The sequence below is a fragment of the Oncorhynchus mykiss genome, chromosome 15 (assembly GCF_057628025.1).
Source record: "Oncorhynchus mykiss isolate SJ-2025 chromosome 15, ASM5762802v1, whole genome shotgun sequence".
Lineage (NCBI taxonomy): Eukaryota > Metazoa > Chordata > Actinopteri > Salmoniformes > Salmonidae > Oncorhynchus > Oncorhynchus mykiss.
The window spans coordinates 33,178,750-33,203,656 of NC_143036.1; the positions used below are offsets into that span (position 1 = coordinate 33,178,750).

The window sequence follows — 24,907 nt, forward strand, 5'->3', positions numbered from 1 at the left end:
AACTAAGTAGACCAGACCCAGCTGCTGTCACATTGGTGTCTATGAGAGAGCCACCCCTTAAGTAGACCTGAAACGTAAAAAGAAAAAGGCCTGAGTGGTAAATGGCCTGAGTGGGACGTCTTCATTTATCCACCATTTTTGAAGACAGAAGAGGCAGAACAAGAGGTGTGGAGAGGGAGGGAGATAGTTAATGAGAATGATGACAAGGGATTCAACAGTTGTGAAGATAAAATGAAGAATGGAATCCAAATAAACAAAAAGGCACAGGAGAAGAGAGGAGGCTCTGCTTCTTACTCTGATCAAACATGGGTGGGTTATCGTTGACGTCGCTGAGGGTGATGTTGACGACAGTGGTTCCAGCCAGACCCCCTAGCTGGCCTCCCATGTCCTTGGCCTGGATGATGATGGAGTAGATCTCTCTGACCTCTCGGTCCATGCCCGCCAGAGACACACGCACCTCGCCTGGGGGGACAGGGGGAGAGAGAGAGAGAGTGGGAGGACAATGAGAGAGAAAGAGGGGGACGGTGGAGAGGAGAGAGAGTTTGAAATGGTGTGATGGGAGGGTTAGCAGTGTAGTAGATGACGGGTCGTCAGGCAGATTAGGGACACATCTCAGACTGGGCACCAAATAACACAGCATTAAAAATGTAGTGCCTTTTTCTTTTAGTGGAGCCCTATAGTGCAAAAGGGAATAGGGGAGTGCCATTTCGGTAGCAGCCAGTGTCTTCTTTTAACGAATGAAGTCAGAATGTTATACTGTAGTTCAGGGATCTTCAACTTGATTCAGCTACATGGGAATTTTTTCTTGAGCGTATGGTCAGGTAGCCAGAACATAATTACCAATAATTTGGAGACTGCAAATTTATCGCAAGAAGCCCAAACAAATATAACATTAGACTAAAACATTACTTCAAACCTTGCTTACATTTGTATACGATCACATATACAGCGCAGTATTCAGACACCTTCACTTTTTCCATATTTTGTTGCGTTACAGCCTTATTCTTAAATTAATTCCCCCCAAAAATCCCCCCATCAATCTACACACCTTACCCCATAATTACAAAGCAAAAACAGGTTTTGTGATTTTTGTTTGCAAATGTGCCAGTCAAAGGTTTGGACACAGCTACTCATTCAGGCCTTTTCTTTAGTTTTACTATTTTATACATTGTAGAATAATAGTAAGACATCAAATCTATGAAAAAACACATATAGAATCATGTGTTAACCAAAAAAGTCAAACAAATCAAAACATATTTTATATTTGAGATTCTTCAAAGTAGCCACTCTTTGCCTTGATGACGGCTTTGCACACTTTTGGCATTCTCTCAACCAGCTTCACCTGGAATGCTTTTCCAACGGTCTTGAAGGAGTTCCCACATATGCTGAGCACTTGTTGGCTGCTTTTCCTTCACTCTGCTGTCCAACTCATCCCAATCTCAATTGGGTTGAGTGATTGTGGAAGCCAGGTCATCTGATGCAACAGTTCATCACGCCTTGGTCAAAAAGCCCTTACACAGCCTGGGGGTGTGTTGGGTCATTGTCCTGTTTGAAAAACAAATCATAGCCCCACTAAGCGCGAACCAGATGGGATAGCGTGTTGCTGCAGAATGCTGTGGTAGCCTTGCTGGTTAAGTGTGCCTTGAATTGTAAATAAATCATAGACCAGCAAAGCACCCCTACACCATCACACCTCCTCCTCCATGCTTCACGGTGGGAACCACACACGCAGAGATCATCCATTCACCTAACTCGTGTTGTCTGGTTTGCTTAATATAATACATTAGTAATTATTTATACTTTTACTTTTGAAATTTAAGCACATTTAAAACCAAATACTTTTTTACTTTTACTGAAGTAGTATTTTACTGGGTGAATTTCACTTTTACTTGAGTAATTTTATTTAAAATTGGGTTCATTTTACAACACTGGAAATAGAAAAAATAAAGAAAAACCCTTGAACGAGTAGGTGTGTCCAAACTTTTGACTGGTTCTGTATATATACTTATTTTTTGCTCAGAAATTCGACTTGCAGGCCACCAGTTGGGGAACTCCGCTGTAGCGAATGTATTTGCTTATTGATTTTGGATTTGCCAGTTGTTACATTGGCAGCCACAAGAGGGCATTCTTAACCCTGTTGATATGTGCCATATGTGTTTACATTCAAACTGTATTATATTCAGCCAGTATGTGTGTGTGTGTGTTACCTGGAGTAGCAGATGGGAGTGCCTCAGTTATGTGCCAAAACATGGAAGTCTACTAACATAACTAAAGCACATCCATTGTAACTACTATTGTTAATTAATGCAGGTCTGACGATGTTTTGACACTTTGGTTTTGGTTTCCCCTGTGCTTTACATACCAGTCTTGGGCTCCACAGAGAAGTATGGCTGTCCTTGCAGGATGCTGTAGACCACTCTGGCACTGTTACCATATGTAGGGTCATCAGCATCTGTAGCGGTCAGCCGAATCACCTCAGTGCCTGGGGAATGAGGCGGGGAGGGAGGGAGGGAGGGAGGGGGAAGTAGAAATAGAGTGACTTGGTGAGCAAAAATATTTCCACACAACTGGAATGACTCATTCTGTTTCTATATGTCTATTTCAACAAGGCCTGTTTACAAAATGGATTGGCCCATCTGCATAAAACTGCTTCAATGTTAACAATAGGTGTAGGCTATTAGTAACTGCAGTTATTTTCCGCCTCAAGGTATCTGCACTCACTGGTGGATTTATAAATATTGTATCCCACTGGTGCAGTGTGTAAGTAGAGACATCATTTTGATGGCATTATGACGATACTGCAGAGACATAATTATTTTGGCAATTGTGCGCACATAACCGAACATCCTCATCTCCTTCCCAGCGTACACTACTCACAGAAACACACTGCTGTGAATAACCAGCACAACAGAGACATACTGTATAATAGAGAAACAGAGTTTGCTAACTGAGCTACTAGAATTAAAAAATAAGCAAAGACTGTTCATGAATGGATGAATGGAACGTGTAGAGGCAGCAGCATGGTGTTCAGCTACACTCTCTAGCTGTGTTTCTGAAAGGGTCCTGGTCAAAAGTAGTGAACTATATAGAGAATAGGCTGCCATTTTGGATGCACACTGTGGCTTTATATGCCGATTCTCCACAGTTCTCCCAAAATGTGCACTTACACACTTTCTGTCAAGGATTTAAAAACATTGGTGTAACCACTGGCTTGAGGGAGTTTCCACTATTGTAAAATCCATTCAAGGATTTTGACCACCACAATCTCTACTGACTCACCGATGGTTGACATCTCAGGTATGGTGGCTTGGTAGGGCCCATCCTGGAACCTAGGTTCATTGTCATTGATGTCCTGGATCTTAACGATAAACTCAGATTCAGGCTCTAGGGGTCGGTCTGTCTGTCTGTTCCAGGCCTGGGCTTTCAGCAGGTACTGGGCCTTGACCTCGCGGTCCAGCCTCTTGATGGCATGGATGTCTCCTGTACTGTCATCAATGGTGAAGGTGGTGCCGGCACCGTCTCCTGATAGTATGTACTTGATTGAGCCATCCCCTAGGTCCATGTCTGAGTGGAGCTGTGGGGGTCACAGGTCAGAGGTTAGGGGTCAGAGGTTAGAGGTCAAGAGAGGTTAGAAAGTACACCTTTGTTGTAGGGCCCTGGTCAAAAGTAGTGCACTAGGGTGCCATTTGAGACGCAGACTGAATATGAATATGTGATGCTATCATTTGACTTCACTGAATCTGTGACATTTCACTACTTCACTGTTTCACGTCACAAGATGGTGGTTCAGAAGATTTCTGTACAAGAAATGAATAGAACATGGAATAGAGTGCTTTTTTTGGGACAGTTCCACTATCTACAGATCTAAAGTTTAACTCCTGGCTAGACACCTTTCACACTGAGAGGGTCTCCTCTGCTTTGTTATATAGGCTCAGACAAAAAGGACAGTCATCCACACTAGTGCTCCATATAAATTAATGTGGAATGTACTGTATGTGCAGAGGTGTCACGCCCTGATCTGTTTCACCTGTCCCTGTGATTGTCTTATTTTCCCCAGTGTATTTATCCCTGTGTTTCCTGTCTCTCTGTGCCAGTTCGTCTTGTATGTTTAGTCAAGTCAACCAGCGTGTTTTTCCCCATACTCCTTTTCTATTCTCTTTTGCTAGTCTTCCCGGGTTTTGATCACTGTCTGACTCTGGACTACTTTCCTGCCTGCCCTGACCTTGAATCTGCCTGCCCTTCGGTACCTATTGGACTCTGAACTGGTTTTGACCTTTTGCCTGTTCATGACCATTCTCTTGCCTACCCCTTTTTGGATTAATAAACAGTGCAAGACTCCAACCATCTGCCTCCTGTGTCTGCATCTGGGTCTCGCCTTGTGCCGTGATAAAAGCTTGTGTCCCAAATGGCAAATTCCCTACATAGTGAGTTACTCTTGACCATGGCCATATGGGAACCCGATGGGCCCTGGCCAGAAGTAGTGCACCAGGGAATAGGGTAGGATTTGGGAGGCAGACACAGACATTCATTGGCACAGGAAGATACCTTGATCACTCAAGCGTTGAAGTGGATTGAACATTTGATCAATGATGATAAACCCTGCAGCTATCAGAGACCACATCCAGCCGACCACCACGACATTGATTGAAAAGTTGAGAACTGTCATCAAACAGTTCAATAGTAATGATGGTGGGCATTTAGCAGATGCTTTTATCCAAAGTGACATGCAGTTAACACATTTATATCATGACACAGGATATGACCCAGATGCAGAGACAGGAGGCGGGTAGTTCGGTTCTCCGAATATTTATTATAACAAAGCGGCAGAAAAAGGGCAGGTCGCGGGCAGGCGGCGGTTCGTAATCCAAGGCAGAGTCAGAAACCGGGTCGGGACCAGAAAGACTGGAAAACAAGAACTTGAGAAATGGGAAACACACTGGTAAGACCTGACAAAACAAGACAAACTGGCAACAGACAAACAGAAAAAACAGGTATAAATTCACGGGATAATGGGGAAAAATAGGAGACACTTGGTGGGAGTGGAGACAAGCACAAGACAAACACGAACACTGTTCAACATGTCACGGAGCACGTCGTTGACCTGGGCTTGGAACACCGTGGGAGTGTTGGTCAGTCCAAATGGCATAACCAGGTACGCATAGTACCCGCTAGCCATGTTAAAGGCTGTCTTCCACTCGTCTCCGAAACAGATGGTAGGCGTTCCGAAGGTCCAACTTCAAAAAAATATTCGCCCCCTGGAGAGGCTCGAAAGCCGAGGAGAAGAGAGGTAGAGTTTTTTTTTTAGCATTTATTTTTACTGTGAGGTCCCGGTAGTCGATACACGGGCGCAGGGTGGCCGGGGAGGAAGAAGGATGAATTAACCCTGCAGCTAGGAGGATGAATTAAGGATGAACCTTGCAATTAACCCTGCAGCGAGTCCTCAATGTACACTTCCATGGTCTTGGTCTCCGGACCAGACAGGGAAAAATGCCGCCCCCTGATGAGGTGTAGTGCCAGGGAGGAGGTCAATAGCGCAGTAGGGTTGATGAAGAGGAAGAGTTGTGGTGCAGACCTTGTTTTTTTAATGCTTTTTTTTCACCTTTAGTAAGCTATTTGAGAACAAGTTCTCATTTGCAACTGCGACCCGGCCAAGATGAAGCATAGCAATTCGACACATACAACAACACAGAGTTACACATGGAATAAACAAAACATAGTCAATAATACAGTAGAACAAAATAAAATAAGTCTATATATAGTGAGTGCAAATGAGGTAAGATAAGGGAGTTAAGGTAATAAATAGGCCATGGTGGCGAAGTAATTACAATATAGCAATTAAACAATGGAATGGTAGATGTGCAGAAGATGAACGTGCAAGTAGAGATATTGGGGTGCAAAGGAGCAAGATAAATACATACTGTATGGGGATGAGGTAGGTAGATAGATGGGCTGTTTTCAGATGGGCTATGTACAGGTGCAGTGATCTGTGAGCTGCTCTGACAGCTTGTGCTTAAAGCTAGTGAGTGAGATATGAGTCTCCAGCTTCAGAGATTTTTGCAATGTCTTCCAATCATTGGCGGCAGAGAACTGGAAGGAAAGATGACCAAATGAGGAATTGACTTTGGGGGTGACCAGTGAGATACACCTGCTGGAGCGCGTGCTACGAGTGGGTGCTGCTATGGTGAAAATTGTTGAAAATCTCCTGGTCATTGTACTCAGTGGGAATGGCTGAGAGGTCTGAGGCTTTCCCCAAGCCCGCAGAAGGACGCCCAGGGACAGGCTGTGCCGACTTGAGGCAATGTGCATGACAGAAAGGGCTCCAACCCAAAATAGAATCCCTAGCCCAGTCGATCAAGGGGTTGTGCGTCTGGAGCCATGACCATCCCAAAACCTCAGCCACATGAGGAGACTCAATGAGCAGAAACTGCATGGACTCACTGCAGTTACCTTACACTCGCAGGTTGATGGGAACCATACTGTGAGTGACCCTGCCAATACAGCTTTCGTCCAATGCTCTGGTGTCCATGGGAATGGAGAGGGGTTGTGTAGAGATGCCCAGTTCGGACACCAGGGTAGCATCCATAAGGCTCCCGTCGGTTGCAGAGTCCATGAGCACCCGGAGAGATTAAGACCGGTCTCCCCACAGTAGGATAGCATGGAGAGGAGTGTGAGTAACGGGAGATGGGAGACTCCCTGTATGAACCACCAGCGTCCTCCTACCTACTGATGAGCCTGGTCTTTTACTCGATAGGGGGATATATAATGTCCTGAGATACCACAATACATACAACTTTTGGCACTCAGTCTGCATAAACGTTCCCCAGTAGACAATCTAGCCCTGCCCAGTTGCATGGGCTCAGGAGATGGCAACAGTCCTTGATGAATCCCGGGAGAACTCGGGTGACATCGGATTCTCTCGGGAATGCATGCGTCAGGGACTTCCGGGATTCTTTGGAGGCAATGGGGAACACGTGGACGAGTGCGTGTGGCTGGGAACAGACCTCCTCGCCCTGCTCCGTTCCCGTAACTGCCCATCAATTCTTATTGTCAGGGCTATGAGAGAGTTGAGGTCCATGGGCAGCTCCCTGGCTGCGAGCACAACTTTAATTCCCTCCAATAATCCTTGAAAGAAGGTGTCGAACAGGAACTCCGTGTTCCAGGCACTTTTGGTGGCCAAAAAGTCTGCCACATTACAGGAGTCTTGACGCAGCGTGAAGTAGCTTCCAGGCTACCTTTCTCCCAGACACAGGAGAATCGAACACCATCCTTACCTCCGCCATGAAATCCTCCAGACTAAGGCAAACGCTGGATTGCTGCTCCCACACAGCTGTAGCCCAGGTGAGCTCCCTCCCGGACATTAGCATTATAAGATACTCGAACGATCTGAAGGAAACAAGGAGGGCTGTATCTCAAATATGAGGGAACACTGGAAGAGAAAATGCCCAGCAGGTCCCAGGATCCACAGCGTAGTGCTCTGGAGGAGGTAAGCAGGGTTCTCGGGAAGCCGGGTAGGCTGGGGAGAAGCAACTCTGGTAGCGGGGTTACTACGAGTCTGGAAGGATACCGTGGTGGCTTGCTACCTAGTAGATAGTCCGCTGAATTGTTCCAACAATGCATTGAAGGCATGGTCATGGCGTTCCGCCAAGGTATGGTGTCCCTCCAAAAGGTTAAGCAGTAAGTCCTTGTGTCCTCCAATGGTGGCTCCTTGGGGGGAAACAGTATTGTGGAGCTGGTCTGAGTCTGCTGGGTCAGTCATGGCCAGTTCGTACTATCACGGCTCAGGATTTGACCCAGATGCAGACACAGGAGGCTGTGATGGTTCAGTTCTCAGAATATATTTTAAAAAAAGGGGCAGGAAAAGGGGCAGAACAAGAGTAGGCAGAGGTTCGTAATCCAAGGCAGAGTCAAAAAGGGCCAGAACGGCAGGCAGGATCAGGGACAGGGCAGGCAGAAAGGTCGGATCCAGGAAGACTGGAAAACAAAAACTTGATAACTGGTGAAACGAGAAACATGCTGGTAAAACCTGACAAAACAAGACAAACTGGCAATAGACAAACAGAAAACGCAGGTATAAATACACTGTCAGGGTGTGTATGAAGGCAAAGTCAGGTGCAGGAGAGCAGAGTATGATTAAATAAAGCGCACTTTATTATAGTTCCAAACTGGGAGCACAACAAAACAAACGCGCTCCAAAAAACGGAACAATAAAGTAAAGAGCTTAACGAACATCACTTGACATGAAAACAATTACACACAAAACATGATGACGGTTAAATACAAATAGATTGATTGGGGAAATGAAAACCAGGTGTGTATGAAATCAAGACAAGACAAATGGATATATGAACAATGGAGCGGCGATGGCTAGAAAGTATGACGTTGATCACCGAATGCCGCCCGAACAAGGAGAGGAGCCGACTTCGGCGGAAGTCGTGACATACACGGTGAATAATGGGGGAAAATAGGAAACACCTGGAGAGGGGGTATGTGCGTGTGTGTGTGTGTGTGTGTGTGTGTGTGTGTGTGTGTGTGTGTGTGTGTGTGTGTGTGTGTGTGTGTGTGTGTGTGTGTGTGTGTGTGTGTGTGTGTGTGTGTGTGTATGTGTTCATGCATGTCTGTGTGTGTCGACTCACCTTTCCAATGTATAGCGGCTCCAGTCCAGTGTACTCCTCCAGCACAAAGAACTGGTTCCATACCCAGCCTCTTTTCACCCTCCTCAACAGCCCTGCTCTACTTTCCTCCTGTGACCTGGCTCTATCCATACGGCCCTGGGCCTCACACAACAGGGTCAGCAGGGCTAGAGCTAGTGGGAGTAGTAGGGTGTAGACAGGCCTACCACCCCCAAGATAGTGGTGAAGTCTTTCTCCCATGATGGATACTCAACCACAAAGCAAATTGTTTTGTGTTTTCTTTAGGGATCCAATGACCCACCGATGTCGTGCCTTTATCTCTTGCGTCCTGGGAAGGTCCTCAAATGGCTAGAGAAAAGAGACAGCAGAGATGAATTTCAAAACCCTTCAAATGTAGTTGTCATTGTTGTGTCATGACACTATCGTCTTTGGCCTAAAAGCCCCTTTGCTGTTTCGTTCTTCTTTGAAACTAAGGAGGAAAGGAGGAAAGTATGGATGAATGAAAAGATGGAAAGATGGAGGGATGACAATGATCCCAGCCTATTGTGTATAACCACCGATTCCTCTTCTTTTCTGCTATTTGGTGAGTGATATTTAATGTGTGTGTGTGTGTGTGTGTGTATGCGTGCTTACGTCTGTGTGTGTGTGCGTGTTTGATGTGGAAGTGCGTGCATGTGCTTGTGTGTGGTAGAAAGATAGAGAGCTGTATTAAAACTTAATTAGTGGGGCCTCTCACACTGCAGATGAGGTGTGTTTAGAGTAGGAGCGGAGAGGGAGAGATTGGGGAGAGGTATGTCCTCTAGGGGCTCCAGGTTAACCTGAGAGGGACCAGGCATGATGCTAAACTCTGATACCAGCTTGAGCACGAAACCATTCTGCATTTAGCTTCTCCCTTCCCCATTTATTGTGTTGTGCTTAGAACAAGGGGCTCCAACAGGTAGATCGCGAGCTACCAGTAGCTCTCAACCCATGAGTAGCTCCCCAAACAATTCTGAAAGCACATACAGTGCCTTGCAAAAGTATTCATCCCTTGGCATTTTTCCTATTTTGTTGCATTACAACCTGTATTTTAAATGTATTTTTATTTGGAGTTCATGTAATGGACATGATCTGTCTCAGTATATATACACCTGTTCTGAAAGGCCCCAGAGACTGTAACTCCACTAAGCAAGGGGCACCACTAAGCAAGAGGCACCATGAAGACCAAGGAGCTCTCCAAACAGGTCAGGGACAAAGTTGTGGAGAAGTACAGATCAGGGTTGGGTTATAAAAATATCCTAAACTTTAAACATCCCACGGAGCACCTTTAAATCCATTATTAAAACATTGAATGAATATGGCACCACAACAAACCTGCCAAGAGAAGGGACGCCCACCAAAACTCACAGACCAGGCAAGGAGGGCCTTATCAGAGAGTCAACAAAGAGACCATAGACAACCCTGAAGGAGCTGCAAAGCTCCACAGCGGAGATTGGAGTATCTGTCCATAGGACCACTTTAAGCTAAGAGTGTGCAAGAGTGAATGCCAAGAGTGTGAATGCCTTGAATGCCAAGAGTGTGCAAAGCTGTCATCAAGGCAAAGGGTGGCTATTTGAAGAATCTCAAATATAAAATATATTTTGATTTGTTTAACAATTTTTTGGTTAATACATGATTCCATATGTGTTATTTCATATTTTTGATGTCTTCACTTTTATTCTACAATGTTGAAAATAGTAAAAATAAAGAAAAACCCTTGAATGAGTCAGTGTTCTAAAACTTTTGACCGGTAGTGTGTAGCGATGTATAGTGTTATAAATGTATTATGGATATTGCATGTTCTGATATTTCTTAATTCCTTTCTATGTTTTGTATTTGTGTGTATTGTTAGGTATTACTGTCACGTTCTGACCTTAGTTCCTTTATTATGTCTTTGTGTTAGTTTGGTCAGGGCGTGAGTTGGGGTGGGTAGTCTATGTTCTTTTTTCTATGTTGTATTTCTGTGTTTGGCCTGGTATGGTTCTCAATCAGAGGCAGCTGTCGATCGTTGTCTCTGATTGAGAATCATACTTAGGTAGCCGGTTTTCCCCAGTTTGGTCGTGGGTGATTATTTTCTGTGTCTGTGTTTTCCACACAGAACTGTTTCGTTCGTTCTCCTTGTTGTTTTTACTTTTTTTGTGTTCAGTGTTAATAAATATCAACATGGACATGCACCACGCTGCACCTTGGACCTCTTCTCCTTCACCAGACGAAAACCGTTACAATTACTGCATTGTTGGAGATAGAAACATAAGCACTTCATTGCACCTGCGGTAACATGTGCAAAATATGTATGCGAGACCAATAGCATTTGATTTGATTTTTTACTATCCCATCAAAGCCAAATTGACATTATCCCACCGCTGGTTAGACACTATTGGCTCAAAAAGCCAAACGTAACACAATATCTGCCGTTTCATTTACAGCAATATTACCCATCTGCTTGTGTGGTGCGTGAGTGCATTTGTGTATCCCTTAGTTTAGCCAGTTAGCGATGCTAATGACAACCATCTTCTGGGTAGACAGAAAGGCTTTCCCCAGAATCTTCACAATAAAATGTTAACTATAAAATAGGCTTACCTGATAGAATGCTATCATGATTATTTGTCTTAAGCAGGTTCACATTAGTTTTGCGAACTATACCATGATGCGTGCAGTTCAGAAATATTGCTAGCCAGACACAGTCCTCAATTAAAGGTAAATTATAATATTATTTTCCCCCCAGACAATGGTATGGTGATGTATACATTTACATGCACTCTGAACATGCAACTGTGCTGTTTCTCTATAAATAATTGTCATTTTTACCATTATAAAATCTCTTTTACAGCAAAGACCTGGTGAAGAGTTGCAGGGGAGAAAAGAGCATGCCTATTTCAACGCTAAATACATTTGTAGCTGGAGACATTTTTTTTAAGTACCTCTTATACAAAAAAAATATTGTAAACCCCTGGCTTGGACTGTAGCAACCACCCTCAAACCCTATCTCTCTCTCTCTCTCTCTTCTTTCTGCATTGTTGGTGATTTCTGCTTCCCCCTCTATTTGCAGTTTCTAAGAACAACAGTAACTTCTTTCATTTCTTTCTGTCTGTCTTCTCTAAGCGTGTAGTTGCTTCTCTCCCTCTCCCCCTCTCCCCTTTTCTCCCTCTCTCTTTCTGCTGCCTGTCATAGAGGAAGTGAGAGACGCGCTGCTGTTTCTCCCTGCCGCTCTCTCTCCCCCTCTCCTCCTCTCTCAATCCTTCTCTCTCCCCCATCTATCTCCCTCTCCTCCTCTCACACTCTCCTTCTCTCATTTTTCTCAATTTCCCCCTCTCTCCCTCTCCCCTCTCTCTTTCTGCTGCCTTAGTAGAGGAGGTGAGAGGTGCACTGTCTGCCTTCTGCTAATGGCCTCAGGGTGTGATGTCATGAGATTGTAGTGTTTGTGTCCGAATAGAATTACCTTTGTGTACTAAACGCTACTCACACCGTGAACTACTGTACATGCTACATGCCTGATAGGGCAACATGCAACAAGTGGCGCACCGTTCCACAAAATATAGTTTGGCAAAGAGGAAGTGGAGAGAGTGGAAAGAGTTGCGAGCGGTAGCGAAATGGAGAGACGGAGGAAGAGTATTTCCACCATTTATCGGGTGTAGGCACTGACTTGATAACGGATTTCCAAATGTCAAGTTTATTTGCTGCACTCGAACTGCCCACAATAATCAGAGCAAGCAAGGTCAATCATTATTTCATGGTGCTGTGGATCTTTTGATGTTTTGTATTGATTTCAAGTAATGTTTTACATTTAATCAATGTCTTTCATATGCTCTACTCAAACGGTGCCTTTATGACTCTTACTTGTTTTTCTTTCCATTTGTCAGTGAGGTGGTAACATCTGTTTGCCTCCACCACAATATATTTCCTCTCTATTAACAAGCTGCAAGGGGCAGAAAACGGACAGCTGTGTCGTGATAATGCAGAGAGGGGAAAGGGAAAAGAGAAAAATTGAAAGAAAAGACTGCTAGCAGTGGGCGTGGAGAAAGAGATGGGAAGTGGGGGGGGGGGGGGGGGGGGAGAACAAAAGAAAGAAAGAGAGCAGAGAAAGAAAGACTATGTTTAGCTCTATTATATAGTGTAAGAGAGAGCTCATTGTGCCGCCATGGACACTCCCAGTCTCCAAACACAGTTAATCATTATTGAAGAGTCACAAAGAGACTGGTGGCTAGGGGAGGGTGCTGAGCGTGGTGGTATTGTTGCAGAGCCCCTGATAGGAGGGGGTATATGGCTACTAGCCACCCTGGCCCTCGAACTCAGGGGATATGTCCCAAATGGCCCCCTATTCCCTATGGGCCCAGTTAAAAAGTAGTGCACTATATAGGGGATAGGGTGCCATTTGGGATGCAATCTTGAACTTAGAGCCCCACGAGGGCCACTTGCAGGCTGGGTAAGCCCTGACCCCCATGGGCCCCTCCTGGTCCTACCCTATTCTGTCTGTTTCCATTCTCTCTCCATTCTTTATATTCAATTCGCCATGTTGTTCATTATGAAGTAAAATTATCTCCTCGCTAAACCCTCCACACACCCCTTCACCCCCCCAGCCCTTCCCTCTCAGGGTTCACGACTCTGTGTTTGTGTGTGTGTGTGCTGCTCCCGGCAGAGGTCAGGGCATGCACCCATTGCATTCTACCTCTTTTTTTGTTGTGTCTAATGAGGTGACATGCTACATAGTTGTGCTGGCTAAACATTCCACATATCTCCCTCAGACTAATCTGATGGTTCTTCAGATTAGCAGCTGCTCTTTCTGCTCCTGCCTTTACAACCTACCACACAAGATTCCCCTGTCCAGAACAAAGGAATGGTTGGATAGATGAATGGATGGAAGGAGGAGGGTGATGGATGATTGGTGTAGGAGACATCATATGAGAAAGCTTAAGTAGAGGTATTTTCTCACCACAATGACATGTTCTACTGACTTGAGGATTTCGGAGGGAAACGGTAAAAGACAGTTTAACTTTCAAAGAGAACAGCGTGCCTTATAAAGATGTGTGTCGTTCTCAAAGCGTCCTGTTGCGCTGTCTATGTGTGTGTTTGTGCATTGCATGTTTGAGTGCGTGCTTGTGTATCTAATGTGTGTGTCAATCAAGGAGGGGATGTAACAATCAACAGCAGTAACAGCTGGTGTTCGAGGAATTAAAGGACCATATTGTTGAGTCATCAAACTCTCAGTCAGTCTGTCAGCATGGCACCCTTTTCCCTATATAGTGCACTACTTTTGACCTACCATAGGGTGCCATTAAAGACCATGCACTAATATTTGGCGAAAAAATACCATCAAAACCACTACTTTCCCTCTCCCATTCCCTTAGGCCTACTAAAGAGGAAAACAAGTTGAAACACACATGAAACAAGGTTATCACAACTAACAGAACTGTACAAAAAACCCTCTGCTGTTAGTCACTCAGACTCTGTGAACTCAGCCTGACTTTTGTGCTCTGCTGCAGATTATGTGAAATTTTATTTACATTTTTTCACAAAGTCAATCTCATATGATGGTTGCCTACTTCCTGTCGAGCGAGCACTTTCTTCTCAGGAGCAGCGGTGTGCTTGTCTAAAACAGAGTTATACACTCTGCTTACCAAACCATCAACAATGACACTCCAACAATGTAGCCATTGAACACTGAACAGATAACTTTGACTTTCTCTCCACTTTGTGTGTGCTAACAACAGTGTGGTAAACAACATATCTGTTGAATAGATAACTTTCAGATATATAACTTAATGTGGTGCGGCAGTGTGTCATTGAACAGATATGTCACAATGTAGGCCTACCTATTGAAGAGATAACGTTCCGACTTTCTCCCAACTTTGTGTGTGGTGTTACAGTGTGGTCCCATGTCCTATGTAGACCCAGGTCTGCCTTTAAGGTCATTCATAAGGCTTAATTTCACAGTGGGCATGTCCGTATCCTCCATTCACCCCTATCTAAGAGGACCCCCGTTCCTAAATGGATCATTAATGACGGAGTCACCGTGAAAGAGGGGCGGAGTTGGGGCTCCAGCATCATAAAACCACAGGGAGATACGTCATGGCTAATTTGTTAACCACAATTGATTTTGCATGGTGGAGAAAGTAGCCATCACTGAGACACTTCATATCTTTGACCCCAGAGAAAGATGGATGCACAGTATCTGGGTTATTTAGGGCAGCATTGATGGGTAACATCCTGGTGTGGGTGGCCAGATTCCCACCTATGTTACACTGAGAAAACATAAGCCATTTTCATATTCAAAGAAAAGTCAAAGAATTATAGATTTTCCATAAACTATTCAAAGTAGGTTAATTTTGGATTGAACCCCACTACTTTGCGGTACCTTAGCCTGCATGTGCCTTGTCGTAAAGCCCATTCCAATGATTTCTTGTAATCGGTATATTTTTTTATATGACAGAAGAAATTTACCAGGTTTTGTGATTTTCTCAGCGGCAAAGGGTCAATGGTATGGTGATATCACAGACAGTTCACAGAGGGAGGCAGTGATCTTCAAATGCTGTTTGGAGCAATAGGAGGTGTGTCTTCTCTATGCCATCACTCTCAGATCGCGAAGATGTTTGTGTATGTGCGTGCGCGGCGTATGTATGCAAGCAAGCGTGTGTGTGCCTGCACCCCTCTTGCCCCCAATCCTAACCTCTCGTCCCTCACACCCCACCTCCACCCCCCAGGACTGGAAGAAGAGCTGGCATGGGGCATGCTCTGAACCTGCCTCTGCCACACTCCCTAATTGTAGCTGGCACTCCCAACCCCCAGCCTCTCTCCGTGTAGCTGTAACCCCAGCCACTGTCTGTGCTGCTGCTGCAAAGTGAGGGTTCTCTATTTCCCTCCCCATGGGTTGTTTAATGTGGTGCTCCTAATTATGCCCTACCCTCTCTATATATCCCACTCTCTCTCCCTCTATCCTTCTTCCCTTCCTCTCCATCCTGCCTCTATGTGTTCTTGGAGGCCACGTGTGAGCCTCTGAAAACTATAGGATGTACAGTACATTATGTGCTGTGAACCACGTAGTGTTGCTGTCTCTGTCTGGAGCAATGGGCTAGCACCCTTAGTGCCATGGGAAGGGCAAAAGTTATCACCACATTTTTTCCTACCTGCTCCTTTGTCCTATTCTTTTCCATAACAATATCGTTTTGTCCTTCTTTTCTCTCAAGCTCATTGTCTTATTCCAACTATCTTGCACTTTCTTTCTCTTTCCATCGCTGGTGCTGCTCTCTCTTGCTCTCTCTCTCTTTCTTTCTTTCTCTCCCCATGCACATACAAAAAGAAACCTTGTGATTTATGGAGAAATTAAATCACACAAATTGGCATTCATCCCGACCACTGGTGCATGGAAATTATGTCACGGGGCATGAGTGTCACCAGGAAAGTTTGCAATCCATGTCACTCCACCACAAATTAACCAACAGAGTCCTGGGATTGCATCCCAAAGGCATCCTATTCCCTGCACAGTGCACTACTTCTGACCAGGGCCATGTTCAAAAGTACTGTCCTATATAGGGAATAGGGTGCCTTTTGGGATGCGACGCTGCAGACAGCAGAGGGCCTCTTCAGTACTCGAATATCCCTTCATAATCACTCCAAAACATCTCTGCAGATGGAGAGATTGGGATAGGTTATTGTTGAGATGGAGAGGTACTTATTCTCTGCTGCATAAACGCTTGAGCATTTAGCGATTCAGAGATTCCTTTTCTGTTATCCTGTCCGTCTGTGTCGGAATGTTGTTTAAAAACACAACTGGGAGAGTAGAGCGTCGGAACGTCTGGGTGTGCATCTCAAATGTCACCCTATTCCTTTTGTAGTGCACTACTTTTGACTAGGGCCCATAGGACTCTGGTCAAAAGTAGTGCACTATATAGGGAATAGGGTGCCTTTTGGGATGTAGCCTGAGATTGTCTAGGAACCCTTTGAAGCTGTTGTTAGTTATTACAGAGACTACACAGCAAAACCTCAGCATAATGTGCGTCACTCAGTTCCGTGAATGAGCGTTAATCGTCCCAACTTCTGACACGGATAATAGCTACAATGTCTTTGTGTCTTTGTGCACACTTGTCAATCCGGTTTATTTCCCAGCTTCGGGTTGACAAGGAGACAGCTTAATGGTTTTGAAAAAGATGACAAAAGTCCTCGTCATGTTGAAAAATTAAAGCCTTCACTGTGACTGAGGTTTGAACACTAAACTAAAGTCCAGACTTTAAATGCAGCGTATTTGAATTGCCACCAGGGCTAGACGTGTACTGAAGGACCCCATACAGTTTTGAGCCCAGGATTGTATTCGAGTTATACTTTGCCACAAGCATTCTCATAGATCAATTAATCTCTCCTCAAATTACTCAAATCCATTCTTGACAAATAAAAATGATGTACAAAATGAACATACATTATAAGCAGGTTACAGCTTCAGTTAGCTTGTCTCACTTTGCACAGGTTTCTCATTTCCATTTCTACATATAAAAAAAAACAAATGTCAAAAGGATAACATCAAGACAATGACTGAACATTCTAAACATGCAGAAAGGAAATGAGAAACCATTATCATTGACTGCAATGTCCCAACAGTAACACCCATTGAAGAATTTAATTGAAATCTCTCAATGATGATCATGTAGAAAGGCATTTGAGAAGTCAGAATAATTAAAAATTCCAGGCCTTACCTTCTTTCTCTGTCCTTTTCAGACAGTTTTTGCAATTTTTTCTTCTTTTCTTATCCGTCTCTTCTTTTCTCTCCACTCTCACTAAATTGCACTTGGTAAAGTTGTGGAAGTAACTGCCTGCAATGCATCAGTTCCCCTAAAGTTACTTTGGGTCCATGCTCCCTCTAAACCACACTGGGTGTCCTTTGTAAAGTTTCTACTTCTATCACTCATTGTCTCCCTGTGTCTCTCTCTCTCTTTCTCTCCACGCTCTCTCTCTCCAGGCTCTCTCCCTTTTGCTTTCCACAAGCTCTCTCTCTCTCTTTCTCTCTCCACGCTTTCATCCACAGTGTCATCTTGCCCAGGAGCCAATCAGACTAAAGGACCATTGGCTGCTGTGTACAATCAGGGGTCCGCAACCAGAAATATGCAACCTGAGGCAGGGGATGGGAATGCTTCTCAGAGCAGAGCAAGAGAGCAAGAGAGAGAGAGAGAGAGAGCAAGAGAGAGAGAGAGAGAGAGAGAGAGAGAGAGAGAGACAGAGAGAGAGAGAGCAAGAGAGAGAGAGAGAGAGAGAGAGAGAGAGAGAGAGAGAGAGAGAGAGAGAGCGAGAGGCACCAGCGATTGAAGAGAGAGAGAGCGAGAGAGAGAGAGAGAGAGAGAGAGAGAGACACCAGTGATTGAAGACAGAGAGAGAGAGAGCGAGAGAGAGAGAGAGAGACCAGTGATTGAAGACAGAGAGAGAGAGAGCGAGAGAGAGATAGAGAGAGAGACACCAGTGATTGAAGACAGAGAGAGAGAGAGAGAGAGAGAGAGAGAGAGACACCAGTGATTGAAGACAGAGAGAGAGAGAGAGAGAGAGAGAGAGAGAGAGAGAGAGAGAGAGAGAGAGAGAGAGAGAGGAAGAGAGAGAGAGAGAGAGAAGAGAGAGAGGGCACCAGTGATTGAAGACAGAGACAAGTCTGAGCGTGAAAGAAAAGGACAAAATTAAATTATATTGTTATACAGGGTGGGCAGGGATGGGTTTTTGTGCCACAAAAGCCACTAATTTTGTCTTTCAGTATTTGCAAGTGAATAAAGTACCTTATGTGGAGGTGGAGGCAGAGAGGGTTGACTAATTTCCTTGAGCAGCGAAGTAGAAAACAGAGAAAGAGGAAGGGAGAGGAAAGGAAGAAAGATTTTTTTAAATATTTTTTTCTCTGTTTGTGTATGTCCTACACAAACTGATCTACATAAGGATTTATAGGCACAAAATATGAAACTTAAAACTACATTATATTGCCTTGCCTTGCCCATTCAGAGACAAAGCAATTTGTTTTTCAGATTTCCGTCAAGATTTGGGAAATTAGATGCATGCCAGTACCTACAAAGCCTCCATTAAACATGGTCACAGAAAATCTGATCCTTGTTCAGAATAGAGAAAAATTATCATCTGGAAAGAGGAGAGGGAGGAAAAAACGATATTTAATTTAAAGCAATCATGAAAGTAATATAGTTAAGTGTTGAGTGTTTTAAGTGTGTGCAGATTTGTGCATGTTGTTTTTTTACTTCTTTCCACTTTAGAACAAAGTGGGAGAGGAATTACTCAACCATGAATAGACAGAAAATTTAAATATATTAGCTACAGGAAGGAAGTATGATGTGGCGTGGCTTTGTTCAAGCACTCTGGGTTTATGGAATGTGCTATACCAAATAAAATGCTTTATCATTGGTTTTTAATTAGTAGCATATTATAATGCAACCGGTGGCTCTTATTATCAACTGTTCCAAGCTATTTTGATATTGGAAAACTCCAAACATAACCGCGGCAGCAGGTAGCATAGGGGAAAAGAGTGTTGGGCCAGTAAACAAAAAGTCGCTGATTCGAATCCCCGAGCTGACTAGGTGACAAATCTGCTGATGTGCCCTTGAGTAAGGCACTTGACCCCGAATTGCTCCTGCAAGTCACTCTTGATAAGATCACCTGTTAAGTTATGTAAATGTGAATTACCCATATTTGCACTGTGAGTTGTTTATTTTCTTTTCTGTCAACATATTTGGCTCTTTTTTGCTTCCTCTCCAAGCCTTTCCAGTCTCTTTCATCTTCCTGACAACATAATTTAGTCTGTTGTATGGTACTAAAAATACAGATGAGGGCTGTTGTCATCTTCCACAGAACAGATGGTCAAAAGGTTGCTCTCTCTATCAGTTCAATATGTTTCTTTCCCTCTACCTCCTTCAACTCCTCTCTTGTCCCTTTCAATATGTCTCTTTCTCATTTGCCAGCCCATTCTTCTTCTCCCGGTCTCCCCACGACCTCTTTGTTTCTTTGAAGACCTGACTGGTTAGTGCCTCAGCCAATCTGTCAGACAATTCTTGACTGGGCCCCCGAGAAAAGGCAGGGGGTCTCGACCCCTCTCAGTCCCTCTTGGTCCTGCTTTGTCGGGCGGGCTGCGATAGGAGGAGAGGGGTGGGGTATGACAGGGTGGCATTCCACCCCATTGAGCAGTGGCCTTCATCACACTGGCAGGCTGGCAGATCGTAATTGGCAGAACAAATTGAACGTATGGGCTTATCGAAAGCAATGTCTATTTTTGGGGTATTTTCAGTGTTCTAGGGGTGGAGGAAGTCTGGGGAAACAGGGAAACAGAAGGGGTCCACCACAATAGTTAGCTTAGAAATAGATTGGAATCAGTTGTGTTCTGGTTGTTCTGCTAATCTGGACATAGGTTGGTGTGATATGCAGAACATTATAGGGACACGGTGTGTTGTCATGCCTTATGGATAATCTCTGCCCACTCAAAAGGTTTAGAGTTGTCGATTGGCCAAGGAGGAGGAAGAAACAACTTGTTCCTGTCACCTATTAGTTACATGAACAAATTGGTCATGATACGGTAGAACTAGACTATAAGATTTGTGACCTTTCAGTTACGCCTCGCCCGACTTCCTTTACAGCTGAATATGACAGATAACTAATTTAAACTGACATAGAGAGATGATCGCACTAATTTGGAACCTTAACTCGGTTAAACATTTGATGTGGCCTGGGATGAATAAAGTATAAAGTATGAGGATTAATGTCACTACCACTGGTAGAGGGATAGAAAGAAGGAGAGAATCAGAAGAAAAGAAAAGACAAAAGGAGAAGACGCAAGTCCTCCATGTTGCCTGACTGAGATGAAAGAGGAAAGAAAAGAAAGCAGTCTTTTCTGCCCAAGATTAAAAGTGGCAGAGAGCAAAAAAACACCAAAGTGATCCCTCATGTCTTTGGGGCACGCAGCCAAAGCTTTTCATGTCTATCTCCACTTAGAGGTAGAAACAAAGGAACATTAAGAGAGGAAGTGTTGACTCCTAGCACAGCAGATAGATGCATCTGTTTGTCTGTGATTGTGGCGTAGAGTTGTGTACAGCATGGTCATTACAAATGTACCAGAGATAAATACTACCTGGTGGTGTCCCAAATGGCGCCCTATTCCCTACATAGTTTATACACTATTTTTGACCAGATCCATATTATTTTTTTTTCACCTTTATTTAACCAGGTAGGCAAGTTGAGAACAAGTTCTCATTTACAATTGGGACCTGGCCAAGATAAAGCAAAGCAGTTCGACACATACAACACATGGAGTAAAACAAACATACAGTCAATAATACAGTAGAAAAATAAGTCTATAGACAATGTGAGCAAGTGAGGTGAGATAAGGGAGGTAAAGGCAAAATAAGGCCATTGTGGCGAAGTAAATTCAATATAGCAAGTAAAACACTGGAATGGTTGATTTGCAGTGGAAGAATGTGCAAAGTAGAGATAGAAATAATGGGGTGCAAAGGAGCAAAATAAATAAATAAAGTACAGTAGGGAAAGAGGTAGTTGTTTTGGCTAAATTATAGATGGGCAATGTACAGTTGCAGTAATCTGTGAGCTGCTCTGACAGCTGCTGCTTAAAGCTAGTGAGGGAGAAAAGTGTTTTCAGTTTCAGAGATTTTTGTAGTTCGTTCCAGTCATTGGCAGCAGAGAACTGGAAGGAGAGGCGGCCAAAGGAAGAATTGTTTTTGGTGGTGACCAGAGAGATATACCTGCTGGAGCGTGTGCTACAGGTGGGTGCTGCTATGTTGACCAGCGAGCTGAGATAAGGGGGGACTTTACATAACAGGGTCTTGAAGATGATCTGGAGCCAGTGGGTTTGGCGAGTATGAAGCGAGGGCCAGCCAACGAGAGCGTACAGGTCGCAGTGGTGCGTGGTATATGGGGCTTTGGTGACGGATGGCACTGTGATAGACTGCATCCAATTTATTGAGTAGGATATTGGAGGCTATTTTGTAAAGGACATCGCCGAAGTTGAGGATTGGTAGGGTGGGCAGTTTTACAAGGGTATGTTTGGCAGCATGAGTGAAGGATGCTTTGTTGCGAAATAGGAAGCCAATTCTAGATTTAACTTTGGATTGGAGATGTTTGATGTGAGTCTGGAAGGAGAGATTACAGTCTAAACAGACACCTAGGTATTTGTAGTTGTCCACATATTCTAAGTCAGAGCCGTCCAGAGTAGTGATGTTGGACAGGCGGGCAGGTGCAGGCAGAGATCGTTTGAAGAGCATGCATTTAGTTTTACTTGTATTTAAGAGCAATTGGAGACCACGGAAGGAGTGTTGATTGGCATTGAAGCTCGCCTGGAGGTTTGTTAACACAGTGTCCAAAGAAGGGCCAGAAGTATGCATAGAGGTGGATCAGAGACTCACCAGCAGCAAGAGCGACATCAGTGATGTGTACAGAGAAGAGAGTCAGTCCAAGAATTGAACCCTGTGGCGCCCCCATAGAGACTGCCAAAGGCCCGGACAACAGACCCTCCGATTTGACACACTGAACTCTATCAGATAAGTAGTTGGTGAACCAGGCGAGGCAATCATTTGAGAAACCAAGGCTGTCGAGTCTGCCGATGAGGATGTGGTGATTGACAGAGTCGAAAGCCTTGGCCAGGTCAATGAATACGGCTGCACAGTATTGTTTCTTATCGATGGAGGTTAAGATATCGTTTAGGACCTTGAGCATGGCTGAGTTGCACCCATGACCAGCACTGAAACCAGATTGCATATCTGAGAAGGTATGGTGGGATTCGAAATGGTCGGTAATCTGTTTGTTGACTTGGATTTCGAAGACCTTAGAAAGGCAGGGTAGGATAGATAGGTCTGTAGCAGTTTGGGTCAGGAGTGACCTCCCCTTTGAAGAGGGGGATGACTGCAGCTGCTTTCCAATCTTTGGGAATCTCACACGACACGAAAGAGAGGTTGAACAGGCTAGTAATAGGGGTGGCAACAATTTTGGAAGATAATTTTAGAAAGAAAGGGTCCAGATTGTCTAACCTGGCTGATTTGTAGGGGTCCAGATTTTGCAGCTCTTTCTGAACATCAGCTGACTGGATTTGGAAGAAGGTGAAATGGGGAAGGCTTGGGCGAGTTGCTGTGGGGGGTGTAGTGCTGTTGACCGGGGTAGGGGTAGCCAGGTGGAAAGCATGGCCAGCCGTAGAAAAATGCTTATTGAAATGTTCAATTAAAGTGGAATTATCGGTGGTGGCAGTGTTTCCTATCTTCAGTGCAGTGGGCAGCTGGGATGAGGTTTTCTTATTCCCCATGGACTTTACAGTGTCCCATAACTTTTTTGAGTTTGCGTTGCAGGAAGCAAATCTTTGCTTGAAAAAGCTAGCCTTGGCTTTTCTAACTGCCTGTGTATATTGGTTTCTAGCTTCCCTGAAAAGTTGCATATCACAGGGGCTGTTCGATGCTAATGCAGAACGCCATAGGCTGTTTTTGTGTTGGTTAAGGGCAGTCAGGTCTGGAGAGGACCAAGGGCTATATCTGTTCCTGGTTCTAAATTTCTTGAATGGGGCATGCTTATTTAAGACGGTGAGGAAGGCAAAAAAATCCAAACAGGCATCCTCTACTGATGGGATGAAATCAATATCCTTCCAGGATACCCCAGCCAGGTCGATTAGGAAGGCCTACTCGCTGAAGTGTTTCAGGGAGCGTTTGACAGTGAAGAGTGGAGGTCGTTTGACCGCTGACCCATTACAGATGCAGGCAATGAGGCAGTGATCACTGAGATCTTGGTTGATAACAGCAGAGGTGTATTTAGAGGGCAAGTTGGTTAGGATGATATCTATGAGGGTTCCCGTGTTTACGGCTTTGGGGTGGTACCTGATAGGTTCATTGATCATTTGTGTGAGATTGAGGTTATCAGGCTTAGATTGTAGGATGGCTGGGGTGATTAAGCATGTTCAAGTTTATGTCGCCTAGCAGGACGAGCTCTGAGGATAGATGGGGGGCAATCAGTTCACATATGGTGTCCAGAGCACAGCGGTGAGAGACTTGTTTTTGAGAGGTGGATTTTTAGAAGTAGAAGTTCAAATTGTTTGGGTACAGACCTGGATAGTAGGACAGAACACTGCAGCCTATCTTTGCAGTATATTGCAACAGCGCACCCTTTGGCCGTTCTATCTTGTCTGAAAATGTTATAGTTAGGGATGAACATTTCAGAATTTTTGGTGGTATTCCTAAGCCAGGATTCAGACACGGCTAGAACATCCGGGTTGGCAGAGTGTGCTAAAGCAATGAATAAAACAAACTTACGGAGGAGGCTTCTAATGTTAACATGCATGAAACCAAGGCTATTACGGTTACAGAAGTCATCAAAAGAGAGCGGGAATAGGAGTGGAGCTAGGCACTGCAGGGCCTGGATTCACCTCTACATCACCAGAGGAACAGAGGAGGAGTAGGATAAGGGTACGGCTAAAAGCTATGAAAATTGGTTGTCTAGAAAATCTGGAACAGAGAGTAAAAGGGGGGCGATAAAATGGCTTTGAGGTATAATGTACAGAGAAAGGTATGGTAGGATGTGAATACAGTGGAGGTAAACCTAGGCATTGAGTGATGATGAGAGAGATATTGTCTCTAGAAACATAATTGAAACCAGGTGATGTCATCGCATGTGTGGGTGGTGGAACTGAAAGGTTGGATAAGGTATGGTGAGCAGGGCTAGAGGCTCTACAGGGAAATAAGCCAATAAACACTAACCAGAACAGCAATGGACAAGGCATATTGACATTAAGGAGAGGCATGCTTAGTCGAGTGATCATAAGGGTCCAGTGAGTATTGAGGTTGGTTGGGGTCATGGCGATTCAGACAGCTAGCCGGGCCATCGGTAGCAAGCTAGCAGAGGATGGAGGTCTGTTTTTAGCCACCTCGTGCATTTCCATCGGTAGATTAGTGGGATTCCGTGTGGTAGAGGGGATCAATACAATTGGCAAAATAGATATAGTTATAGTGACCCAATAATTTGTTTCTGATAGACCTATTCAGATAGCAGCCGTTAAGACAGCTAACGATTAGCGGGCCGCAGATGGGCTTTCAGGTAACTTCGCGACGGAGGGGCCAGTTGGATAACTCTCTCGGGCAGATAGCGTCGGTAGTCCAGTCGTGAAGGCCCGGTGGGGCTCCGCATTGGCAGTAAAACGGATCAGGATAGGTGATTGTAGCACAGGAGTGGCTGATGGAACTCTTCAGCTGGCTAGCTCTGGAATAATTGATGTTTGCTCCGGGATCAACATAAGCCAATAGTCACACGATAGCAGC

At 44.5% G+C, this 24,907-nt stretch overlaps 1 protein-coding gene across 2 annotated transcripts in view; it reads right to left on the minus strand.

Annotated features, from left to right (window-relative positions):
• Positions 1 to 24,907, minus strand: part of LOC110490012 (cadherin-20) — a 126,516-nt gene that overhangs the window by 14,456 nt on the left and 87,153 nt on the right. The window contains exons 1-5 of one of the 2 annotated variants that reach the window (XM_036944301.2): positions 17,330 to 17,613; positions 8,634 to 8,978; positions 3,280 to 3,574; positions 2,363 to 2,482; positions 295 to 462 (exon numbers count right to left, since the gene is read on the minus strand). In XM_036944301.2, coding sequence (XP_036800196.1) covers positions 295 to 462; positions 2,363 to 2,482; positions 3,280 to 3,574; positions 8,634 to 8,870 — 820 coding nt within the window. In that variant the 5' untranslated portion in view covers positions 8,871 to 8,978; positions 17,330 to 17,613. Of the gene's footprint in view, positions 1 to 294; positions 463 to 2,362; positions 2,483 to 3,279; positions 3,575 to 8,633; positions 8,979 to 17,329; positions 17,614 to 24,907 lie in introns of those variants that run through there. The other variant, XM_036944302.2, reaches the window with a different exon arrangement.